Source organism: Harpia harpyja, chromosome 2 (assembly GCF_026419915.1).
Source record: "Harpia harpyja isolate bHarHar1 chromosome 2, bHarHar1 primary haplotype, whole genome shotgun sequence".
Taxonomy (NCBI): domain Eukaryota; kingdom Metazoa; phylum Chordata; class Aves; order Accipitriformes; family Accipitridae; genus Harpia; species Harpia harpyja.
The window spans coordinates 9,878,362-9,899,914 of NC_068941.1; the positions used below are offsets into that span (position 1 = coordinate 9,878,362).

General features: G+C 39.5%; 1 protein-coding gene across 11 annotated transcripts in view; it reads left to right on the plus strand.

Annotated features, from left to right (window-relative positions):
- LARP1B (La ribonucleoprotein 1B) overlaps positions 1-21,553 on the plus strand; it is a 41,194-nt gene that overhangs the window by 16,500 nt on the left and 3,141 nt on the right. For 7 of the 11 annotated variants that reach the window (XM_052815082.1, XM_052815111.1, XM_052815103.1 and 4 more), the window contains 14 exons: positions 5,160-5,303; positions 7,906-8,049; positions 8,302-8,470; positions 12,282-12,426; positions 12,669-12,843; positions 13,670-13,842; positions 14,346-14,717; positions 16,513-16,634; positions 17,496-17,709; positions 18,098-18,204; positions 18,734-18,894; positions 19,215-19,359; positions 20,614-20,723; positions 20,945-21,072. In XM_052815082.1, the coding sequence (XP_052671042.1) occupies positions 5,160-5,303; positions 7,906-8,049; positions 8,302-8,470; positions 12,282-12,426; positions 12,669-12,843; positions 13,670-13,842; positions 14,346-14,717; positions 16,513-16,634; positions 17,496-17,709; positions 18,098-18,204; positions 18,734-18,894; positions 19,215-19,359; positions 20,614-20,723; positions 20,945-21,072 (2,309 nt within the window). Of the gene's footprint in view, positions 1-5,159; positions 5,304-7,905; positions 8,050-8,301; positions 8,471-9,241; positions 9,496-11,738; positions 11,964-12,281; positions 12,427-12,668; positions 12,844-13,669; positions 13,843-14,345; positions 14,718-16,512; positions 16,635-17,495; positions 17,710-18,097; positions 18,205-18,733; positions 18,895-19,214; positions 19,360-20,613; positions 20,724-20,944; positions 21,073-21,553 lie in introns of those variants that run through there. The other 4 variants (XM_052815093.1, XM_052815162.1, XM_052815153.1 and 1 more) reach the window with 4 other exon arrangements.

Genomic DNA, 21,553 nt, shown 5'->3' on the forward strand with positions numbered 1-21,553 from the left:
TCAAAGGCTTGTTGTTGCTCAGGGCCCCATTGAAAATCATTCTTCTTTCGGGTCACTTGATAGAGAGGGCTTACAATCAGACTGTAATTTGGAATATGCATTCTCCAAAACCCCACGACACCTAAGAAGGCCTGTGTTTCCTTTTTATTAGTTGGTGGAAACATAGCTGCTATTTTGTTAATCACATCCATTGGGATCTGACGACGCCCATCTTGCCATTTTATTCCTAAAAACTGGATCTCCCGTGCAGGTCCCTTGACCTTACCTTCTTTTATGGCAAAACCGGCTTTCAGAAGGATTTGGATTATTTTCTTCCCTTTCTCAAAGACTTCTTCTGCCGTGTTGCCCCATACGATGATGTCATCAATGTATTGCAGGTGTTCCGGAGCTTCACCTTTTTCCAGTGCAGTCTGGATTAGTCCATGGCAAATGGTGGGGCTGTGTTTCCACCCCTGGGGCAGTCGATTCCAAGTGTACTGGACACCCCTCCAAGTAAAGGCAAATTGTGGACGACACTCTGCTGCCAGAGGGATTGAGAAAAACGCATTAGCAATGTCAATTGTAGCATACCACTTGGCTGCCTTTGACTCTAGTTCGTATTGAAGTTCTAGCATATCTGGAACGGCAGCACTCAGCGGTGGCGTAACTTCATTCAGGCCGCGATAGTCAACTGTTAGTCTCCACTCCCCATTAGACTTTCGCACGGGCCATATGGGACTATTAAAAGGTGAGCGAGTTTTGCTGATCACTCCTTGGCTCTCCAGTTGGCGAATCAACTTGTGGATGGGAATCAGAGAGTCTCGGTTGGTGCGATATTGCCGCCGGTGCACCGTCGTGGTAGCAATTGGTACTTGTTGTTCTTCAACCCTCAGCAACCCCACAATCGAAGGGTCTTGAGAGAGACCAGGCAGGGTAGACAGCTGTTCCGTGCCCTCCGTCTCCAAGGCAGCTATACCAAAAGCCCATCGATACCCCTTTGGGTCCTTAAAATACCCTCTCCTGAGATAGTCTATGCCAAGGATGCACGGAGCCTCTGGACCAGTCACAATGGGGTGTTTCTGCCATTCATTCCCAGTTAGGCTTACTTCAGCTTCCAATACAGTTAACTCTTGGGATCCCCCTGTCACACCAGAAATAGAAATGGGTTCTGCCCCTTCATAACTTGATGGCATTAAAGTACACTGTGCGCCGGTGTCTACTAGTGCCTTATACTCCTGTGGGTCTAACGTGCCAGGCCATCGAATCCACACAGTCCAATAGACCCGGTTATCCCTTTCCTCCACCTGGCTGGAGGCAGGGCCCCTCTAATTCTGGTCAGAGTATCCAGTATTCACTTCTCGTAAAATTGGCTCAGAAGTCCCTTCAAGAGGATCAGAAATAAGATCAGCCCTTCTACTCTGTTTGGAAACCGGAGCGGCATTTTTCCTGGTAGAATCCCCTTTTGTGGTGTTTTTTCCTCGCAGCTCACGTACCCGTGCATTTAGGACCGAGGTAGGTTTTCCATCCCATTTCCTCATGTCCTCTCCATGATCACATAAGTAAAACCACAGGGCACCTCGCGGTGTGTACCTTCTATATTCTTTCTCTTGGGCAGAGGAGCGCTCACTCCTAATAGCTGAGACATTGGTCCTTACAGGTGGGCAACAGGACATCTCCTCTTTGAATTGCTGGAAATCCTCGGACAGCTTCTCCACAGCCGAAATGCAGGCTTGTAGGGAGGAGGAGAGATTCTCTTCGTATTGACGGAGTTGGCGAGCCACTTCATCCACTGTCGGTGCCTCTTCGTCTTTCCAGGTCATTATTGCCAGTGAGTTGGCATAGGACGATGGTGCGCTCCGTACAAACTTCCGCCACATGGGTCGTGTGCATTGGACTTCGTCTGGATCTTTGGGTAATTGTGGGTTGTCCGGATCATGATGAATTGTCTCTAGCACAGCTAATTCCCTCAGATATTGGATACCTTTTTCCATGGTTGTCCACTTGCTTGATTGACATATAACATCTTCCTTAAAGGGGTACCTTTCCTTCACACTTGACAGGAGTCGCCTCCAGAGGCTGATGGCTTGTGTCCCTTTTCCAATTGCCTTGTCAATGCCACCTTCCCTGGCAAGCGATCCCAGCTGCTTGGCTTCCCTACCTTCTAATTCCAAGCTATTAGCCCCATTGTCCCAGCATCGGAGGAGCCAGGTGATAATATGCTCACCTATACGGCGGCCAAAATCTTTTCGCATATCCCGCAGCTCACTCAAGGATAGGGACCGGGTTATTACCTCTGGTTCTGCCTCTTCCTCCTGTTCCCGTGATGACCCTGGTTCGCCTTCATCCTTCGCTAAGCGAACTGATTTTTTTGTATATTTCTTTTTCTGTACGGGGGCAACTGATACTGGTGCAGGTTGGTCCACTGGTTCAGTTGCAGTACCGCTCGCCGGGTCTTGGATAACCGCAGTGTCTGTTGCCAAGGTTTGGGTAGCTGCTGTGCTCGTTGCTGGGGCTGGAGGGACCTCAGTGCCCGTTGCCGAGGTTTGGGTAGCTGCCGTGCTCATTGCCGAGGCTGGAGGGGCTGCAGTGCCTGTCACTGAGGTTTGGATAGCCACAGTGCTCATCGTTTTGTTGTTAGGTCCAGAGACCTTCTCTTCCCCTTGAGGGTACTGAGTGGTGTCGAACAGGGCTCGATAGGCATGGGCCAGGCCCCAGCACGTTGCAGTAATTTGTATCTCTCTGGAGCTGCCGGGGTGACAGCATACCTTTTCCAAATATTTTACTAGTTCTTCTGGATTCTGCACTTGTTCAGGGGTGAATTTCCAAAACACTGGAGGTGCCCACTTTTCTAGGTACTTGCCCATACTACCCCACACACCCTGCCACTCATAATTATCCAGCCTTGGGGCAGATCTCTGGGTGATTTTCTTAAATAGTTGTTTAACCTTAAATGAGAGCTGAACCACATTCAGAAGCATGCTAATTCCTAGCAGTAGGGCTAGGACCGTGCTGGTCCCAACATCCCAAGAGTATTCAAATTTTTCAAAATTCTCAAACACCATTGTAACTGGACTGAGGGAGAAAGGAGAGGGGAAGAAAGGTATCCCACCCATAGACTGGTTTTCCAAGGAGGAAAGGTAAATGGTATAATTATTAATAGTTTCCCACAGATGGCTTCCACAGTATAAAGGTGACAATGCTGGGTGCAAGTACCGGATTAATCCCACAGCCGACGACTTTATCATACCATAAACCAGTGTTATACAATACATCAAAGCGAAAACCTTAATCCACCTCCCACGGATGATAAGCAGCAGAAGAGGGACTACATACAGCAAGCGAGGTGATACATAACAGAACTTTAAAAACCAGAGCAACAACTCTAAGAACACATAAATCAACATAATGACCAGCAACTATTAGACCGATATAATGAATGCTTATAACAAATTTGTTTTAACAAGCTCTGGTCAGGTTTGTCGTTATCTCAACCCTTCGTGCCCCACGTTGGGCGCCAAAAAGGACTGTCGTGGTTTAACCCCAGCCAGCAACTAAACACCACGCAGCCGCTCACTCACTCCCCCCCACCCAGTGGGATGGGGGAGAAAATCGGGAGAAGAAGCAAAACCCGTGGGTTGAGATAAGAACGGTTTAATAGAACAGAAAAGAAGAAACTAATAATGATAATGATAACACTAATAAAATGACAACAGCAATAATGAAAGGATTGGAATGTACAAATGATACGCAGTGCAATTGCTCACCACCCGCCGACCGACACCCCGCCAGTCCCCCGAGCGGCGAATCCCTGCCCCCCACTTCCCCGTTTCTGTACTGGATGGGACGTCACATGGTATGGAATACACCGTTGGCCAGTTTGGGTCAGGTGCCCTGGCTGTGTCCTGTGCCAACTTCTTGTGCCCCTCCAGCTTTCTCACTGGCTGGGCATGAGAAGCTGAAAAATCCTTGACATTAGTCTAAACACTACTGAGCAACAACTGAAAACATCAGTGTTATCAACATTCTTCGCTCTGAACTCAAAACATAGCACTGTACCAGCTACTAGGAAGACAGTTAACTCTATCCCAGCTGAAACCAGGACAATGTGTATGTATTACTATATATACTAACATTTTAATTTTCATGTTTTACTATTAGCTTACACTTTGAAGTGATCACTTGAAAACTAAACCAGGTTATTTAATTTCTTTTTGATCCAATCTGCTATGTTAAAAGTAAGAAACAAACCTGTATCTCATTTGGTCATTAGACTCGACTAGGCTGGAGAAACAGCTGAGAGAGTTTTAAGATATTGCTGCCATCAACTGTTTCTTTTTCTTGCTTCCCTGCTGATATTTCTTCAGATCCTAAAGACTCTGTTGTTTAGATTTGTTAATCTTCCTATGTATATATTAAAAAAAAAAAAAAATCCTTTATTGCTTTTAATTTTTTCAGTCTAAGTGGAAATTAAAGCAAAGCATTCTACAGGTGCAAGCTATATTTTCCCCCCACAGAGCAGATAACGCATTTTTTGTCTTTGCTTATATTTCTTGGCTACAAAGGTATGAAGCCCACAATACCAATCAAGTATAGAACAGCAAATACTGTCATAAAGTAAGTAGTTAGTGGATATTTTAGGCCAGCCTACAACAAAGTACAGCTTTGCCAATAATTTTTGATGCCCTCAGATGAACTTAATCCGAGTATCTCAAGGTAAAAATACAGTACCACAGCTAAATTCTCAGGAAAATTTTTACCGTTTGTGATTGAAATCTTTATTTTAGTGGTTAACCTGATATGTTATTTTTATCTTTAAGTTTCATATGCAAGTTGTGAAATTATATAGTAATGATTTTACTGTATAAATTTAACACTTATGTAGCTATAAATTCTTGATAATGGAGCTTACATCTAAAAATCTGTTACATAAAAAAAGCTAACCTTAATTTCATATAAAGCTTAGGTAAGGTTACCTTTCAGTCTGAGAAATTCCTGTTTACTGCATTGATTATTGTTTAGTCATTCATCATATCTTAAAATTTCCACATTAAAGTTTCTCCCAGTTTTTAAACTTTGAAATTAACTGTTACTAGCTCTACAAGAAGAATTCTATAGAATCTTTTCAGGAGCTGAAACCTCAAGTAGTACTACAATTAAGAGTAATACATTAACTTTTCAAGGTAACAAGCAGAAATGGGTGCCACTTCACCTGGATGATGTACGGTCAGACAGTCAAGAAAGACCAGGCTCTCGAACTAGCTCAAGATTTCTGCTGGAAACAAACAAGTTAATACCTCATAACAACAGACGGAATGAGACAAGAAGTAAGTAGTTTTCAATCTCTGGGTCTTTCTACTTGTGGCAAATAAAGTATAATACCACGTGAGTAGGCCATTAGATTGGCAGTTTATATTGAAACTTGACCTTGGCTATGGTAAGTAAAACCTAGTGTTACTATTTGCCAATAACCAGCAAAAAAGAAATAAATTGTACTGTAGTTTAACAAATTTTAAATTGGAAAGTTTTGTTTAAAAGCTTACTGTCAGATTTTTTTTTTTTTAACCTCTTCACAAATTGATCAGAATTGTAATGTCTCAATCACTGACTCTGCTGAGTAACTGAGTTTGGAAACAGTCTATCTTTACAGCGTGTGCTTGTGCTCTGAATCAGAGCAGCATATATTTTTCTCTTCATGGCTTCCTACAGAGTCTTGGGCCACAGCTTTATGATGCAGAAAGTTTGGGAATAGCCTCATAAGGTGGCTACTTTGTCCTGCTCTACTGCTGTTCCTGCAGCTTGTTGCTAACAGAGCAATTGCTTGTGGACCTACACTTTGAACTCTGCTTTGGCAGTTCTACCGATGTTGTTTTTTCCTTTAAGCTGGACCAATTCCCTCGGTTTCCCAACCTATTTCTCAGCATGGCCATGCAAAAAGTTGTACTACCACAACAGAGGGAGAAATGCACCACATCTGGTACTGTTTCTGGTCCTCAGGTGTTCTGAATACAGCTTGTCTGATGGCAGAAATCTTAGGCTGAATGTAACTCTTTGGTTTGTGTATTTGCATTTAAGTTTTAAAACTGCAATATACATTAACAATTTAAATGTTTGCTCGTTATAATAAGTGCTGGATGCTACTGAGATGGGATTTGTTTATGAAGTAATTTTAGGAACATTGATATAAGGGTGTGATCTGAATGTCTGAGGGATGAACAGGGGCAGGGGGAGGATTTTTACTAGTGTATCACTTTCTTCAGCAATTATTTCTCAGAAACCTGATGGTCAAATGACCAGAAACTTGTAGCATGAACTCTACCTCAAGGCTCTAGTGATTCAAGACCAGTTTCAGTGTGAGAGAACATAAGACATCTCCTGCTCTTCGGGAGCATTGGCTGTTTAAATAAAAAACTTGTTTCAGTCTTAAATACACTAGCTCATGAAGGTGTTATATGTAGGACTTTTGCATGTGTCTGGGCCACGTGTACTCTGAGTGCAAAAATGGAACTGATTTGGGGAAGTAGTTCAAATAACGCCTACGCATTTGGGATCTCTAAGGTAGAGGGTAGCAAGTGTGAAGGCTAAGGTCCAAATTCCCAGTGAGACACATGTACAGATTATGATATTCTAAAATTCAGAGTCTTATTTGACAGGAAGTGAAATACAGGAACTTGAATGTATGAGCATATGTATTTTGTTGTAGGGTTCATTAAAAATAGTTGCTAGTAAAACAGGATTTCTAATACGAACAAAGAATCATGTCTTTAGTCAGTCCGGTGTTAAATTTAGCAACTCTTAATTTGATCGGAGTCTGTGTTCCCAGGCATTCCTCTGACAAAGAGGTCCCCTGGGATCTGGAAGACTATCCAATTACAACTTAAACTTTAAGCAAGGGTGACTGACTGAAGACAGAAGTCTCTGAGAGTGTCAGGAAAAGAGAAACAAATGGGGTGAGAGAGTGTGTGTGAGAGAGGGGTTCATTTTCTCTCATGAGTAAAGTGAGAATTACACCTGTCCTTAAATTTTGTGGTGAGCGGAGCCAAGGTGCCTGGGGTCTGGTTTGGACCTGCTTTCTTTCCTTCCTGCCTTTCTTCTTTTCTTCTGCTTCTCTCTCACTCTCTTTTGCTATGTGCGCAGACCACGTATTTATGTGAAAACCTTACATAGATTCTTACGGTCATCTTAGAGTTGCATCTGTTATCAAAAAGGGGTTCTTAACTTAAAAGCTCAGTTTGGGGCAGGACCAGCAGAGAATAAATGATTGCTGTTAAATGGGTGGAGTCAGGGAAGTGGTAGATGGCTGCTTCTGGGAGGGAACAAGAGGGAGGCTCTGGAGAGCCGTGGCTGTGGAAATCCTGCCCAGAGCAGGATTGTCAAGAGCTAGCAGCTCTTCCTAGCTCCCTCTAGGTACGGGTGTTGTCCACAGGAGGAGACCGTATTATCATGCCTAGAAGAATTGCATGATTATGCCTTCCTGACCCAAGCTGATCATAGGTATTGTGATCCCTGAGCTGGCACCAGAGTGTCCAGTTACTACAGAAGCATTTGAAATTGACTGCCAGTCAAGGCCATTTACTTTTCTTTATTGCTAACAGCTTCTGCCTGACTCGCCCTTAGGCCTGGCTGGGCAAACCTTACCGTTTCACCCTAGCAGCTTTCAGATCTGACCTTCAGCTTCAGCCGGCGTGACTGAGTCTGTGGATTGCCTGGGCGCAAGCTGAGAACTCTATGTTACAAGAGACTTTTTGGTGCTAATCATGTATTCTGCAGAGTCATTTCCTTCAGCCATTCTGAGCATCCAGAAAATGGAGACACACACTTTTCAGTGCAATGTTTTGTGGTTAATACCTAGGAGTAAATCAGAGACTACTTAATTATACTGTGATATTTAATTATGATTGCAAGTATTATGCTTTTTTTCTCTTAAAGATTGGCGTCGTGATAGAGAAAAGAGAGATGATCATGATGAAGTGTGCAGCGTGAGAAGTGAGGGTGGCAGTGTTCGAGGATTCTCCAGAGGCAGAGGAAGAGGTAGAGGCAGAGGAAGAGGACGAGGCAGAGGAAACCCTAGAAGTATGCAAAGTAGTAGATGCTTAGCAAAAATTTTAAAACTATGTTTATAATGTTATTGTTTGCATACGAAGTAAGAGTTGTCTCAAAAAACATACCCTGTAGCTTAATATAATTAAGTAGCTTGAGTCTTTTTAAAATCAGATGCTGAAAACCAACAGTAAAATAGCAGTGTTTATCATGCCTTAAAACATTTGTGTGCTGGACTTAAAAGAAAGACAATGAAAAAATATTATGTTCTCTTTTATTTTGAAGTGAACTTTGAATATTCAGTTGGTTATCAAGAACTGTATGGGGAAGGAACTGACCAAGTATTTCAACCTGAGCTTAATGCTAGTGTGATGTATTACTATGGTGATGGAACAGGAGTGCAGATGTATTCTGTGGATGAAGCACTTCTCAAAGAATATATAAAACATCAAATGTAAGTAGATTGTTTCATGTACAAATATTTTTAGAGATCTAGTTCAGATAAAATAACTGATTTCAAACAGTGCTTAATCCTTATTATCCATATAAAGATGGAGATTAAGATGTTTCAATTGAACTTATTGATTTGACCATTACCGGTGTAAGTTTGAATTTATTCACTAGTGGGGTGGAAGAACTTGAGTGATGGGGAGGAATTTTAAGGAAGCTGTTCTGCATCTTGTGCTGTAGTCTGGCTCTAACTCGTATACCTGCTTTATTTATGGTACATAGACCTCTTTTTATGTTGTCATGTAACTGAGATATGGATGTCTCTGAGCTTGTGCTTTTGAGTACTGTTGGTCTGTTTGCCTATAAAGCTCTTCTTGGGTGATGTAGCTAGACGTTTCCCTTATTTGCTCTCAATTTCACTTTGAGAAGTCTTGTTAGTTTTATGTTTTCAGAGTGTTTCACCTGAAACATTTAACTGAAAGAGAGTAGTTTTGCAATGATACTTGATTTTTCAATAATCTGAAATGTTTACTTTCTCGTGTACACCATTAGGCAATGAGAAACCATCTGGAAGACTGATTATCACCAGGAGACAAGTCAAAAAGGGCCTGGAAACCACTAGTTCATTTTAAAGAGACAGTTTCCACCACTGGCAGATATTTCATCTTCTGTACTTGCAACGGCATTTCTCTGCGATGCCTTTGTGGTGGTTTTTGATTGCCCTTGTATTCCATAAAGCAACTTGCTTATTTTATTCTTGCTTCTTTTGTTACAGTTGACGCAAAAAGGAAGAAAAAAGCCTCTTTAAGGGCAGAAAGTATCTGGCATGTGGCTATCAACTTCAAAACTTCTATTGCAGTCTTTATTGTTACTTTTGCTGCCAGGCCCCTATGAGACCTGACAGTGGACATGTACCCCCATGTCAGGATAATCGGCCTGCACTGTCCTCAGACAAGTGAGGGAGGAGCACAGACACTCCACTGTTGGCCAGATTTCTGGGCATGCAGTGTAGAATCCAGACCTTCTAAGGTAGGACATGATGATGTCCCCTTCTGCTGAGAAAAATGTCAGTTACAGCGTTGGTCACATCTGACTTCTGGTTGTATTTGTATTTTATTTTAGCAACAAGAGGTTGGCAGGTATCAATAGAAGACTTGGCATGGCTGGCTAACCAGAGCCATTGGTTGCTTGTCTGAAATAAACTCCTAAGGCAGTTTGATTATGGAGTTTGCTTTCCATGAGAGAGAGGGAGATTCTTGAGCAGGTTTAGGACACAACTTCACTATTTTTATGCTCCTTTAAAAAAAAAAAAAAAAGATGGTTTTGTTATCTATTCACTTCTTTTATCACATCAAAAATGATGGGAAACAGACTTTATTCATCAATTACCTATTATTAGCTTCTAAATGGGGATGGTTTTGTCTGCCTTTCATAATTTAGTTATAAAATATTAAAATGACTATGCCAAAAAGGAAGTACGTAAAGAATAAAGCTACACAGAACTGTTATGTCTCAGAGTTCCTTACGGAGTCCAAGATAAATCAGGATATATTAGAGAAGTGAGATTAGTTTGAATCCTAGTGAATTGATGAATTTTAAAACAGTTTACCTGCTTAATAGGGAAAAATCTTAGCGACTGTGTCCAACTGAGTTGATATGTAATTACAGAAAGAAATACACTGCTATCAAGCAGCTTATGCTTGTCCCAAGAACCAGCTTGATGTATAAGAGAGAGTAATATTTGTATTGCATAAAAAAACATCTTTAACGTTTTTAATTACAGGCTGAAGTTGTCAGCCTGAAAAGTTTCAGTGCTTAGCAACTCCTCAGTCTGCAACACACAGTAGAACTCTATGTAAAGTCCTCTTTCTTTAAAAAAGAAAGAAAGAAAGAAAAGTTCAGACATGCATCCAAGTCTGCATCAATTCAAGAATATCAAAGGGACTCTGAGGAAGACGAAAAAGAAAAAGCTGGAGGCGGTGCATGTGTGTTTAGGTTTGTCCCTCTAGTTGGAGCAAACTTGTGCGTTGTCTTCATTTATCATTAATGGTCTTTCACATTCCTTTTTCTAGAGTGATGGACATCAAGTGAGGCAGTTTGAGTCAAGTTCAGTCATTGTCCATTTCTGCTTGTGGAATTTTTAACTAGGTGAATCGTTACAAGATTTTACCTTTACTGTATGACTGTAAAGGTAACATTAGTAAAATGTTGATATATGGATTTTGTGCTTGCTTATCTTGTAGATTGGGAGGGGAAAAGAAGTGTAGCAGTTCAGAACAGTAAATAGGATATTCTTGAAAGAAACCTTCTCTTTGTGCACAGTTGCTTCACTGATCAGTTTACATAGCTCTGAGCAAGAGCTTAATTCTCCGAAAGCCTTATTCTCTTCTCTGCTCCAATTTAATGGCAGTGTTTTCATTTGTCGTATGTCTTACTGTCCAACTTTGAGACTTTATATTCATTCTGTCTTGGAGCTGAGTGTTTCATATAGAGAGCTTTTGCTTTGAATTTCTTTAGCTACCAAAAAATTAGAGAAAGAAATGGTATCAAGCTTCTCCTTGGGTCAATGATGGCATCGGAGTCCTCTCCTCTTGGTAACTTTGGCCTTGATCCCAACTTCAGTGGAGACACTTAGCATTTTATACTTTGTTGAAATTAGAATTAACTTTATTTACATTTGCATGTGCGGTTTTTGGTGGTTTTTTTTCCCCTCAGCGTTTTAATGCTCTCTTGTTTTATTTTTGCTCTATCTCTATTTTTGTGTCATAGAATTTTAATTGCTCTCCATTAAATATTTCACTATCTACATTTTCCTGAACCTGATGAGGAGTAGTATTCCTTGGATGTAATATGCAAAATCATGGTACGATGTGTAAACTCTGTGAAAGGCCTAGATTTTAGTCGTCATGATTAAATTGGTTTTTTTCCACTTTTTCATAGGATGTTTTCTCGTTCCCTTGCTTTGTGTGACAGATCATGAATTCCTTACTTTTTCTCTTCGCGAAGTATAAAACATCTTGACACCCTGATCATTTCATAGAGCAGCTTCATTGTTTAAGAAGATTGGTCTTTCTACTATTTCTTTGTCCCTCGTCTCTCTTGTTCTGTGGTATTGTCAGATTGCTGAAATGGTCCTTGTCCCTCTTCTCTTTATCCACTAAACATCATCTCTTCTTCTAGACTTTACCTTTCTCCGCAAACTGTTGTGCCTTTTGGTACAGTTTCATGACAAATACAACATTACTATTTTTGTTTTCTCATCTTCCCACAAGCATGCTTGAAGTAATGATTCAGAGTACATGTATGTGCCTCAACACTCAGATAGGATACTTAAACCTTCTAATGTACTGGAAACTGGCAAAAGAAAAGAAAAGATACAGTTCAGGATGAAGGTGCACTGATACTGCTGTGTGGGAAATAACTTATGCCCTGACTGTAAGCAGTAGTTGTCCTTCATCTATATGGAGGCTAAGAGAATGTTGTTTCCTTCTGTTCATGTAAGTAATAAGGGAGGGGATGGGTGAAAGAAAAATCGAGCATAGTTTTTCCTTATGCAGTTCATATGCACAAATGGAACAAGGCTTTGATTTATACCCCTATGTACTGTACTGGATCATAAGTCTTTCTTAACGTGTTGAGTATGCATGCTGTTCTGTAAGTCTTGCTTATAATGATACACCTGTTGAAAGAACGATTTTGTTGATGCCAAAGTATGCTCTGTTTTTAATGGAAGACTTTAACAAGGAATCTCTAAGTTGCTATTTTAGGATTTTCTTTAACCTATAATAGGCTTATATTTGTATGTTTTTCTGCAGTGAGTATTATTTCAGCACAGAAAATTTGGAAAGAGACTTCTTTCTGAGGAGAAAGATGGACCAACAAGGATTTCTGCCTGTTTCATTGATTGCTAGCTTCCGTCGGATGCAAGCTCTCACTACAAATGCTGCACTCATTTTGGAGGTAAAATAATTCAGAAGTTATGTATGTAGAAAGTTGCTGCTTTGATTTTCTACTGTCATTTAAAGTCAGTGCTATTATGAAGTTAAGGAATATTTCTGTTTGCAATGACAAGGATTTTATAAAGAGACTATAAATGGCAAAGTTTGTGTTTGGGGTTTGTTTTCTTTTTTTTTTTTCTTTTTTTTTTTTGGATCGTGCTGGATATGTAAAGTTTTTAAAGTTATAATATGCTTGTCACACAGGCCCTAAAGGACAGTACAGAAGTTGAAACTGTGGATCAGCGGATAAGAAAAAGGGTTGATCCAGAAAAGTGGCCAATTCCAGGTCCTCCTCCATGCAGTCTGCCACCGACTGACTTTTCTCAGCTCATCAATTGTCCAGAATTCATACCAGGCCAAATTTTTGGCTCACATACTGGTAAAGAATTTATTTTATAGAAACATAAGTTTAGGACTGTCTATCTAGCTTAGGAAGTTTGCCTCTTGATACTGATTTCATAACAGAAGTTGTACATTCAGTAACAGTTTATTCAGCTGGTATGCCCGTCAGCCTTGCAGTTGCCAAGTCACATGGCTGGCATGGCTGATGTGAAGTAGATAAAAATGTCTCTTATGTGTTAACTGCTGTGACCATTATCCAGAATACAGTATGATGGACTACAGTCCTTTAGTACTAGTAGTAGAAGTAGTAATAGTAATCTTCAATTAGTCATAAAATCTGCTTCATTTTGGTAGCAGCTGAAAGTTAACTCTTTATTTGGTGCATCCTGGTTTTGAATGGTGATCTCATTCACATTATTAATAGGGAGATGGCTTTATTCGCTGACAACCCTTGGCAAGGAAATCTTTTACTAAAATGTTGGCTGGAATTAAATGGGAAGAATGAAGACTGAGTTAGGCACCCGTCCATAGAGCGAGAGGATGGTGTGGAGAAAACATGTCCCTAATGATGCTGCTCTTGTTTTCTGAATAACACATAATTTCTCTCAGACTGTTAGAAACTTTCCACGTAAATAAGTTGCTAGAATCGAACTTTTCCTAAAATGTTGAGTGAACTGTGAAATGCTATCTCCTAAAAATGAAAAGAAATTCTGCTGCTCAGTGTTATATTTAACCAGAGAGGTGGAAAAATGGTAGCTGTGGTTAGAAGAAAGACTAGTGAAACAATTTAAAAAACAAAACAAAACCAACAACAAACCAAAACCACCCACAACAGGAACTGAACTACTGTTTTCCACTGCTAGAGTCTGCACCAAGTTCTCCAAGAATGGGAAGCCCACTGAGTCCAAAGGAAAACACTGAAATGAATAATTTTCAGACAATGTCTAAGGGATTGTCTACAAGTTTGCCTGATTTGGACTCTGAACCTTGGATAGAAGTGAAGAAGAGGCATCGTGCATCCACGGTCAAACTAAAGGTAAAATCGAAAACCTTTAAGTTATGTTTAAATAAACAAATGCAAAACCTGCCAACCTTCAGATTATACTGTAAAACAAGATTTTTTTATGTGTTAATGTATGTGATGCTTGATAATGCAATATAGTTAATGCGTGTACTTCTCACTCTACCAGATTTAGAATAACTAAGTGCATTTAAAATCCTGATCCAAAGCTCACTAAAATGGAAAGGAAATACTGCTGGTTTGTTGGTGTTTTTTTTTTTTTTTTTTTCTGCTGAGGGACAGTTGTACCTGTTGATTATTGAAAAATATATTGTAATGTGCATTGAGAATTGTTCTAAAAGGTTATGGCAGAATTATTTAGAACAGTAATTTACTTAATAAGCATCTGAAAGTGGCTGCATTGTTTCTAATTCCCATACATTTCTTTATTTAAAGTGTTCTATTGTGTTCTATTTGTCTCCCATTTGGATAATCACTATCCCATTCAAATATAAAATGCATCACCTTTTCCAACTTAGGAAAGTGTTCCTATACCTGATCAAACATCAGATCCACAACAGCCACCCCTGCCTCCAGAGGAACAAGAACAAGAAGAACTTGATTTTTTGTTTGATGAAGAGATGGAACAAATTCAAGGTCGGAAGAATAAATTTACTGATTGGTCAGACAGCGATTCCGATTATGAAATTGATGATCAGGACATAAACAAGATTTTGATTGTAACACAGACACCACCGTATATGAGAAAACATCTTAGTGGAGATCGTACTGGCAACCATGTATGCCGTGCAAAAATTACATCAGAACTTGCCAAAGTTATTAATGATGGCTTATACTATTATGAACAGGATTTGTGGATGGAGCAGAGTGAAAATGACACTATGATGAAGGTAACTCTCTTCATTTTTTGACCTGAAAACCATGCCTGTCCAAACAGTTCCAAAATTAATTTCAGCCATCTGCTATGTAATTGTAAAATGCTATGCTTTTTTGAAAGAAAAGTGACAGTAGTTGGATTTACAGGTCTACTGAATTATCTTTATTTTGATAATATTGTAAATAGTTGAAAGCAAAACCAGCAAGTTTTTCTTGTCATAGATTTGACCAAAAACATTGAATGAATATTTTTTAGAACTATTTTTAATGTTTTGGAGATGGTTCAGCTTTTCCGGTGTTTTCTTGTTCTATGAATAACTTGTTTCAAAACATTTGCAAACCCCTACCAGAGGGGAAGGGAGCACATTTCTGAGATGAGATAGTAAGAGAGGAAGGTAATACAGTAATTTTAAAGTAGTTTTATATTAAGGTTCTGTTTGCCTTGCAGCTTGTTAGAATGATAGCAATGTGAGCAAATGAAACTTTGGATTGCATGCCTTATTTTATTATAGAAACCCTTTTATTTCCTAGCCTGTACGTGGGCCCCTGTCTTTGAGGCTTTCAAAACTTTACAAGGAGATTGTCAGCTTTCTGATCTTCTAATTTTTTTTTTAAATTACTAGTTTTTAAAATATAATAAGCTGTAAAATTGCAGATGAGTTGAACTCCAGCACTGCATAGGCAGAGGCCGACATGGCACGCTGCAGTCCTGTCACTTGCTGCTCTTGGTTTAAGAAACCCTTTCTTTTGTGCGAGCAAGCCTGGTGAGTGGCATGTCTGTAGGCAATCCTGCTGTATCACTAGCAGATATTATGTGTACAGAAATACAAAGTTACCTAAACACTAAGTGGTGAGGGGAAGGAGCTTTATCTGTGTGTAAGGACAAAGGTGGGTTGTGGGGTGGGTGGGAAGGGGGAAAGTAGCTTAAAGGACAAAATGTGGGTACAAAAAAGTGCTGACAAAAATTGAAATGAATGCTGAGAATAAGAGCAAGAAATAAAGGTAGAATTCAGAATATGGAGCTTTTATTACAAAGGAAATGGACCGAGAAAACCAGCAAACTGGAAGAGGACAGTGAGAAATAGCACACAGCAAGAGAAAATATTTAAATATTTTCTTTGTTGTTGTTGTTACATTCCTGACAATGATTTAACCAAGATTCTTCACACACAGCATGCACACACGCACATGTCCCACCCCACCTTCAGTTGAGTAGGGGCATGAGTAATTTGAGAAGTTGCCACCCATCTTGGAAAATCCTGTCCTTCTGCAGTTTATGCTACCAATTCAAAAAAAACCAAAACAAAAACCCAAAAAAACCCCAAAAGTTGAACGCTTTATTTACAAATACTGGCTTTTCTTTAGGTGTAGCCTGAGGAAGGGAGCACAGCCTCTTCTGCTCCCCAGAATTGCTAGGACCTTCTTTGGCACGCTTACTGCAGAAGGAGGATGGTTTTGGGCTGGGCAAGGGGCAGGATCTTGGTGATTTCTATTTCTTATTTGTCTATGAAAATTTGCGTGTAGATGGCCTTGCTTGCCTCCATTGGCCCATTTGTTGGCATAACTGTCTCTTTTAGCTAGTGCAGTGTGAGCTGCATTAGGTTATATACAGTGTTCACAGCAACTTTTTTACAATGTGTGCTAGAGACTCCTTCTATCTTCCTTAAAAGAAATCTGTACTGGCTGTGTATGGGTAGTTGTGTGTCAATTCTGGCTTGCTTATTTTCTGTTTTATGAAATTCACTTGTTTCTCAGGGTGATATACATTATCATGCTTTTTGCATTTACAATTTGCTTTCTCTAATTCAGCAAGAGATTGAGAACTTTAAGAAGCTAAATCTCATTAGCAAGGAAGAATTTGATAATCTTGCACCAGAACCAATTGCTGATGCAGCCCAAGAAGTTCCTCCAGGACCTCCAGGGTTACAGAAAGTTAAGTAATACATATTTGGTTTTAGAATTTCTGTAATAAAGAACAATTCTGTAGGTGTTTTAACTCTTTCTGCCTGTGTAATATTTTAATTTTGGTTCGGTCAGCAGTCTGAAGGGCTTTTTCTTTTTCAAATTGCCAACTATTCATCAGGAACGTGGTTTCCATTGAATTAGAAGCGCTGGTACTAGCACTTTTCAGGATACATATGAGCATCAAAAGACAGTGTTCTGTGTTCTTGTCACCATATACCAACACCAGGTGCTTTTTGTGTAACTTGTCATTTACAGTGTGTAAAGTAATAGCTAGTGATGTTGTGAAACATTTTCTAGAAACCAGTATTTTTACGGGAAATAGGGATAGAATGAAGTGAGATTAGAAGAATTTTCTACTTGTATCATAACCTTTCTGAGCAGTCACAATGTCCAAATCTTATCTTTTGAGGTGTTTCTGATTACAGTAGTATTATTAACATTCACTAGGATACATGCTAATAGCATCTTTACAGTAGTTGAAGAAAACCACCTCACTAAACCCACCACCTCACCAAAAAGCAAGAACGTGCTTACGCTTTCACCAGTGTTTTTCCATTACTTTGCTAGTGCAGATAGACAAGAACAAGCAGGTAAGAAAAGAGTGGGTTTAAATTTTCTAGCAAAGACATGCTTGAAACATTATTTCATAGTTTTGAGCAGTTTGTACTGCTGCTACACCAAGTGCTTTTGTTAATTTGGTTATCCTTTGGGGATGATGTAGTTCACTTGAAATGAAACAGGCCTTTAAGATACTAGATACTAGGGGAGCTTAGGCTTTGAAATCCTAAGTCTCTTTTGAAAATGAATGTTTTCTCCTTCTTGCCTACAGGTTTAGCAGAGGAGCTGGCTTGTAATTTGTTAAGTACTGAAGTACCTCCGACAGCAGCAATAGCTCGATCGCTGCCAACAGCAGTTCCAGATTCCCCCTGCGTTCACCCTGGCTTCACCCCGCGAACACCTCGCACCCCGAGGCTACAGGATCCCAACAAAACACCCAGATTCTACCCTGTCGTTAAAGAGGCACGATCCATTGACGTAAAGGTAAATGGAAAGACGTAATATTTTTTTTAAAAACAGGAAAAGCCTATAAAACTCATGTCTGTGCATACGATTTAACAAGAATGAAAAGGCAAAAAATGAAACGCTTGTACTTTGTTTATCTTCAAAATATTTACCATATTAATTCTTTTTTATTTCTACAAAATGGTTTCTGAGTTTTCTTTGTAACATTTCTTAAAAGTCCTTGCTGAAAAAGTGTAATGTCTAAAGATTTTAATTTGTTACATAAGACCAGTCTTTAGGTTACGAAACTGGAGTGTTGTGACTTTATAATGTGTTAGATAGAATATAAAATTTTTAGAATTTTGTTTTGAGGGAGCAAATGAGTGAAATCAAATTATGGAAATAAATCCTTCGTTTACTTTCTTAGACTCCCAGAAAAAGAAAAACACGACACAGTACAAATCCTCCCTTAGAATGCCACGTTGGTTGGGTGATGGATTCCAGAGACCACAGACCAAGAACTTCCTCTGTGAGGTAAATTTTTCTTTTTTTCATAGAAAATTTGTTTGCAATGTCATTAGTTCTCAGTGCTAATGGAGAAATAGGCTGCAATAAAAGACAACTTTATAAATACAGCGGAAGCAAGAAAAGAGCGACCAACAAAGACAAAAACATAGAATACAAGGCTATTCAGAAGTAAACTAGCTAACTGACTATGTTCACAATGTCATTTGTTGATCCATGATATATTGGCGGTAATACTACTTGAAGTACTGGTGTTCACTTCAGTGATTTTGCCTTTAAGTGGTCATTTAAAATCGTGCATTACGGTAATGTTTAATTATTATCATCCAAAACTGCCTGTTTCTTGACATATTAGCAGAGAGTCTGGTTTTCTTGAGGTGCACCTGAAAACAGATGACTGGGACCCCAGGCATGCATTGTAGTGGTCATCACGTGACTGTACTATTCTGACAGCTCTTGTGTAGATCAGAACAGTTGAAAACTGATTCTGTAGAAGAGCACTGTTTATAGGACAGAAATATTTTTGTTTTTTCTTCAGCAGTTCCAATGCTTCACCTTCAGAAGGAGCTCCACTAACAGGAAGTTACGGGTGTACCCCAAATTCTCTTCCAAAATTTCAGCATCCTTCTCATGAACTGTTAAAGGAAAATGGCTTTACTCAGCAGGTGTACCACAAATACCGTCGAAGGTGTCTAATGGGTAAGTTGTTAAATGCGCTTCCTAAAATTTTAGGTAGAAGTTACCACGTGTCATCTGATACCAGTTTTCTCCACATTGTTCCTCATCCTTAATTTTTCTTCGGAAAGGAAAGCAAAATTTATTTGATGCTTCTATTTTATGAACTCTGCTTTCCATTTAACTTTACATTCCCTGACAAAAAAAATTACCCTCAAATTTAAACTTTAGTTACTGGAAGACCTTGTGTGTATGTATTACTAATGGAAAAGCACTTGAAAATATGCTGCTGAAAAATGAAAAAGAGCTTTTTTTTTTTTTTTTCCCTTTCTTTTTTCTTCCAGAGAGGAAACGGTTGGGAATTGGCCAGTCCCAAGAAATGAACACACTTTTTCGTTTCTGGTCCTTTTTTCTGAGAGATCACTTTAACAAGAAAATGTATGAAGAATTCAAACTACTTGCTCTAGAGGATGCAAAAGAACACTACAGGTATTCACTTTTTCCTGGAAGTTAAAAACTGTTGAGGTCTTACCATTCGTTTTAACGACTGTGACGTTCACATATATCTGCAGTGAACGTTTTTAGTATTGGCTTTGACTCTTTGTAAATCTTTAAAATAGCAGTCTAAGTTATTTTACTACCAAAAATCTGTTGGCATATATTTGTGCTTTGCAGATGTATAGCTAAAGGTGCAGCATTTCCTGATTTGTAATCGGTCCTGAATTCTACAAAATCCTGTAACTTGTTGACCGTGACAAGGCAGCTCTATACTTACTAACACCCATAAGATTCCTCCTTCCTTAGGTGAAGACATCCTTACCCTCATTCAACTTGTTCAAACTGCTTCTTGCCTCTCAAAAGTACCAGAAAAATGACCGCAAAGGAAATTACCACTGCCCCTTTAGCTCTTTGATATTATTCCCTTCCTTTCACCCAGTTCCCCCTACCTCTACTTCTCTTAGCCAAAGAGACAAGGTAGCCTGACGTTTTGAATGCCAAATGAGGAAGTACTGGCTATGGAAATCCTGAAGTTCTGATGTGTTGTCTGAGACGGCGGAGCAAGAGTTCATAGGGTGCAAAGGTGGCTTTAATAATACCTTGTGTCTCTGCTCTGAGCTTTTTTGATGCTCTGATTATCCAAGGATATATTTACCAGGAGAAACTTCAGAAGGCTCTTAAGGGGACTAAGGTGGCAGCAGGTAGATGCAGGACAGGAGGAGGTCCCAGCTATCTAGAGGCCCAAGGCAGCTCTGGTGACAGTGCGGCAGCCAAAGCCAGAGTGTTACTTAAACACAGAGCCAGAAACCCTGGCGCTGGGGTGTGCGGAAGCTGAAAGGACACCGAGTCCTGCCTTACGCGTAGGGTTTTGCACTGGTGGTGGGTTCGGCTGACTTTTGGTCCGACCCACTATGGTTGGTTTTATGTTGAAACTGTTTGTGTATACAAACATACTGAAAAGGTGAAAGCATTTGTCTTCATTTTGTACGTGTGTGTAGTGTCTGTAGTTTGTAAGTTGAAGCTGTGGGACAAACCTGCTTTTCCTAAGTCAGTGTTGATTATTTGTGAAGAAGTTTCAGAACAACACATCGATAAAAATTGATGCAAAAAGGAAGTGTTTTTTTACAAGAAGGGTAAAATGAGACTGCCATTTACTTAGATGCAAGGAGAGACTGAAAGCTTGCATCCTTCTGAGGAATGAGGATTGTATGTATAAGATTTTTGTACCTCTTTGTTCTGTTACAGGTATGGATTGGAATGCTTGTTTCGATTTTACAGCTATGGCCTAGAAAAGAAATTCAGGCAAGAAATATTCAAGGATTTCCAAGAAGAAACAAAGAGAGACTATGAAGCTGGTAATTATCATAGGCCAGTCCCTGCTCACACCGGGGTAACTTTAGTTGGGAGATAATCCCAGTTCCTTGGCACTGACTTGTTAACTAACCCAAGAGCAGCTTTTGTTCATGTTCCTTTTATCTTGCAGTTCTCTTAACCGTGTAGTTACCAGTGAATAATTTAAGTTTTTAATTAAATCTGACCTTTGTAAATTGGTAAAATTCTCTTTTTCCATTATTAGGTCAGCTATATGGACTGGAAAAATTTTGGGCTTACCTAAAATACTCTCAGCACAAGACTCCAACCATTGACCCCAAACTGCAAGAATACCTTATTAAATTTAAGAGACTGGAGGACTTCCGAGTGGATGTGAGTTTTAATACCTATTTTAAATAGATATTTGGCGTACGAGTATTTTTCCTGCAAGGTAAACTGAGAACAGTACTTCATTTCACAAAAAGGCAGCTTTACAAATCCTGTCAATGACTAGAAAAAGCATGATTAAAAAAAATTAAATTAAAAATGCAGTTTTATGCTACACATTCTTTTTTGAACCAAAGTATGGTGCTGAGATGTGGTAGCTAACATGTAAAAGGTGGTGATCCATTTTCATTGTGTAATGAAATAAATAGCAAAAAATAGCATATTTGTCACTCGTAAGACTCATGACTTCTATACCGTTTAAGAATTTGGCAAATGAGTTAATGGCCGACTGGCATTTCTTAATGAACTGTGACAGGCATTGTCCGTGCTGAGACTTTACATGCCAAATTCAATGTATCCTTCCTGTCGAATGCTGAATTCCTAAACTGTGTGAGTCCAGAGTATAGCGCTGCCGTGCTTTTCATAA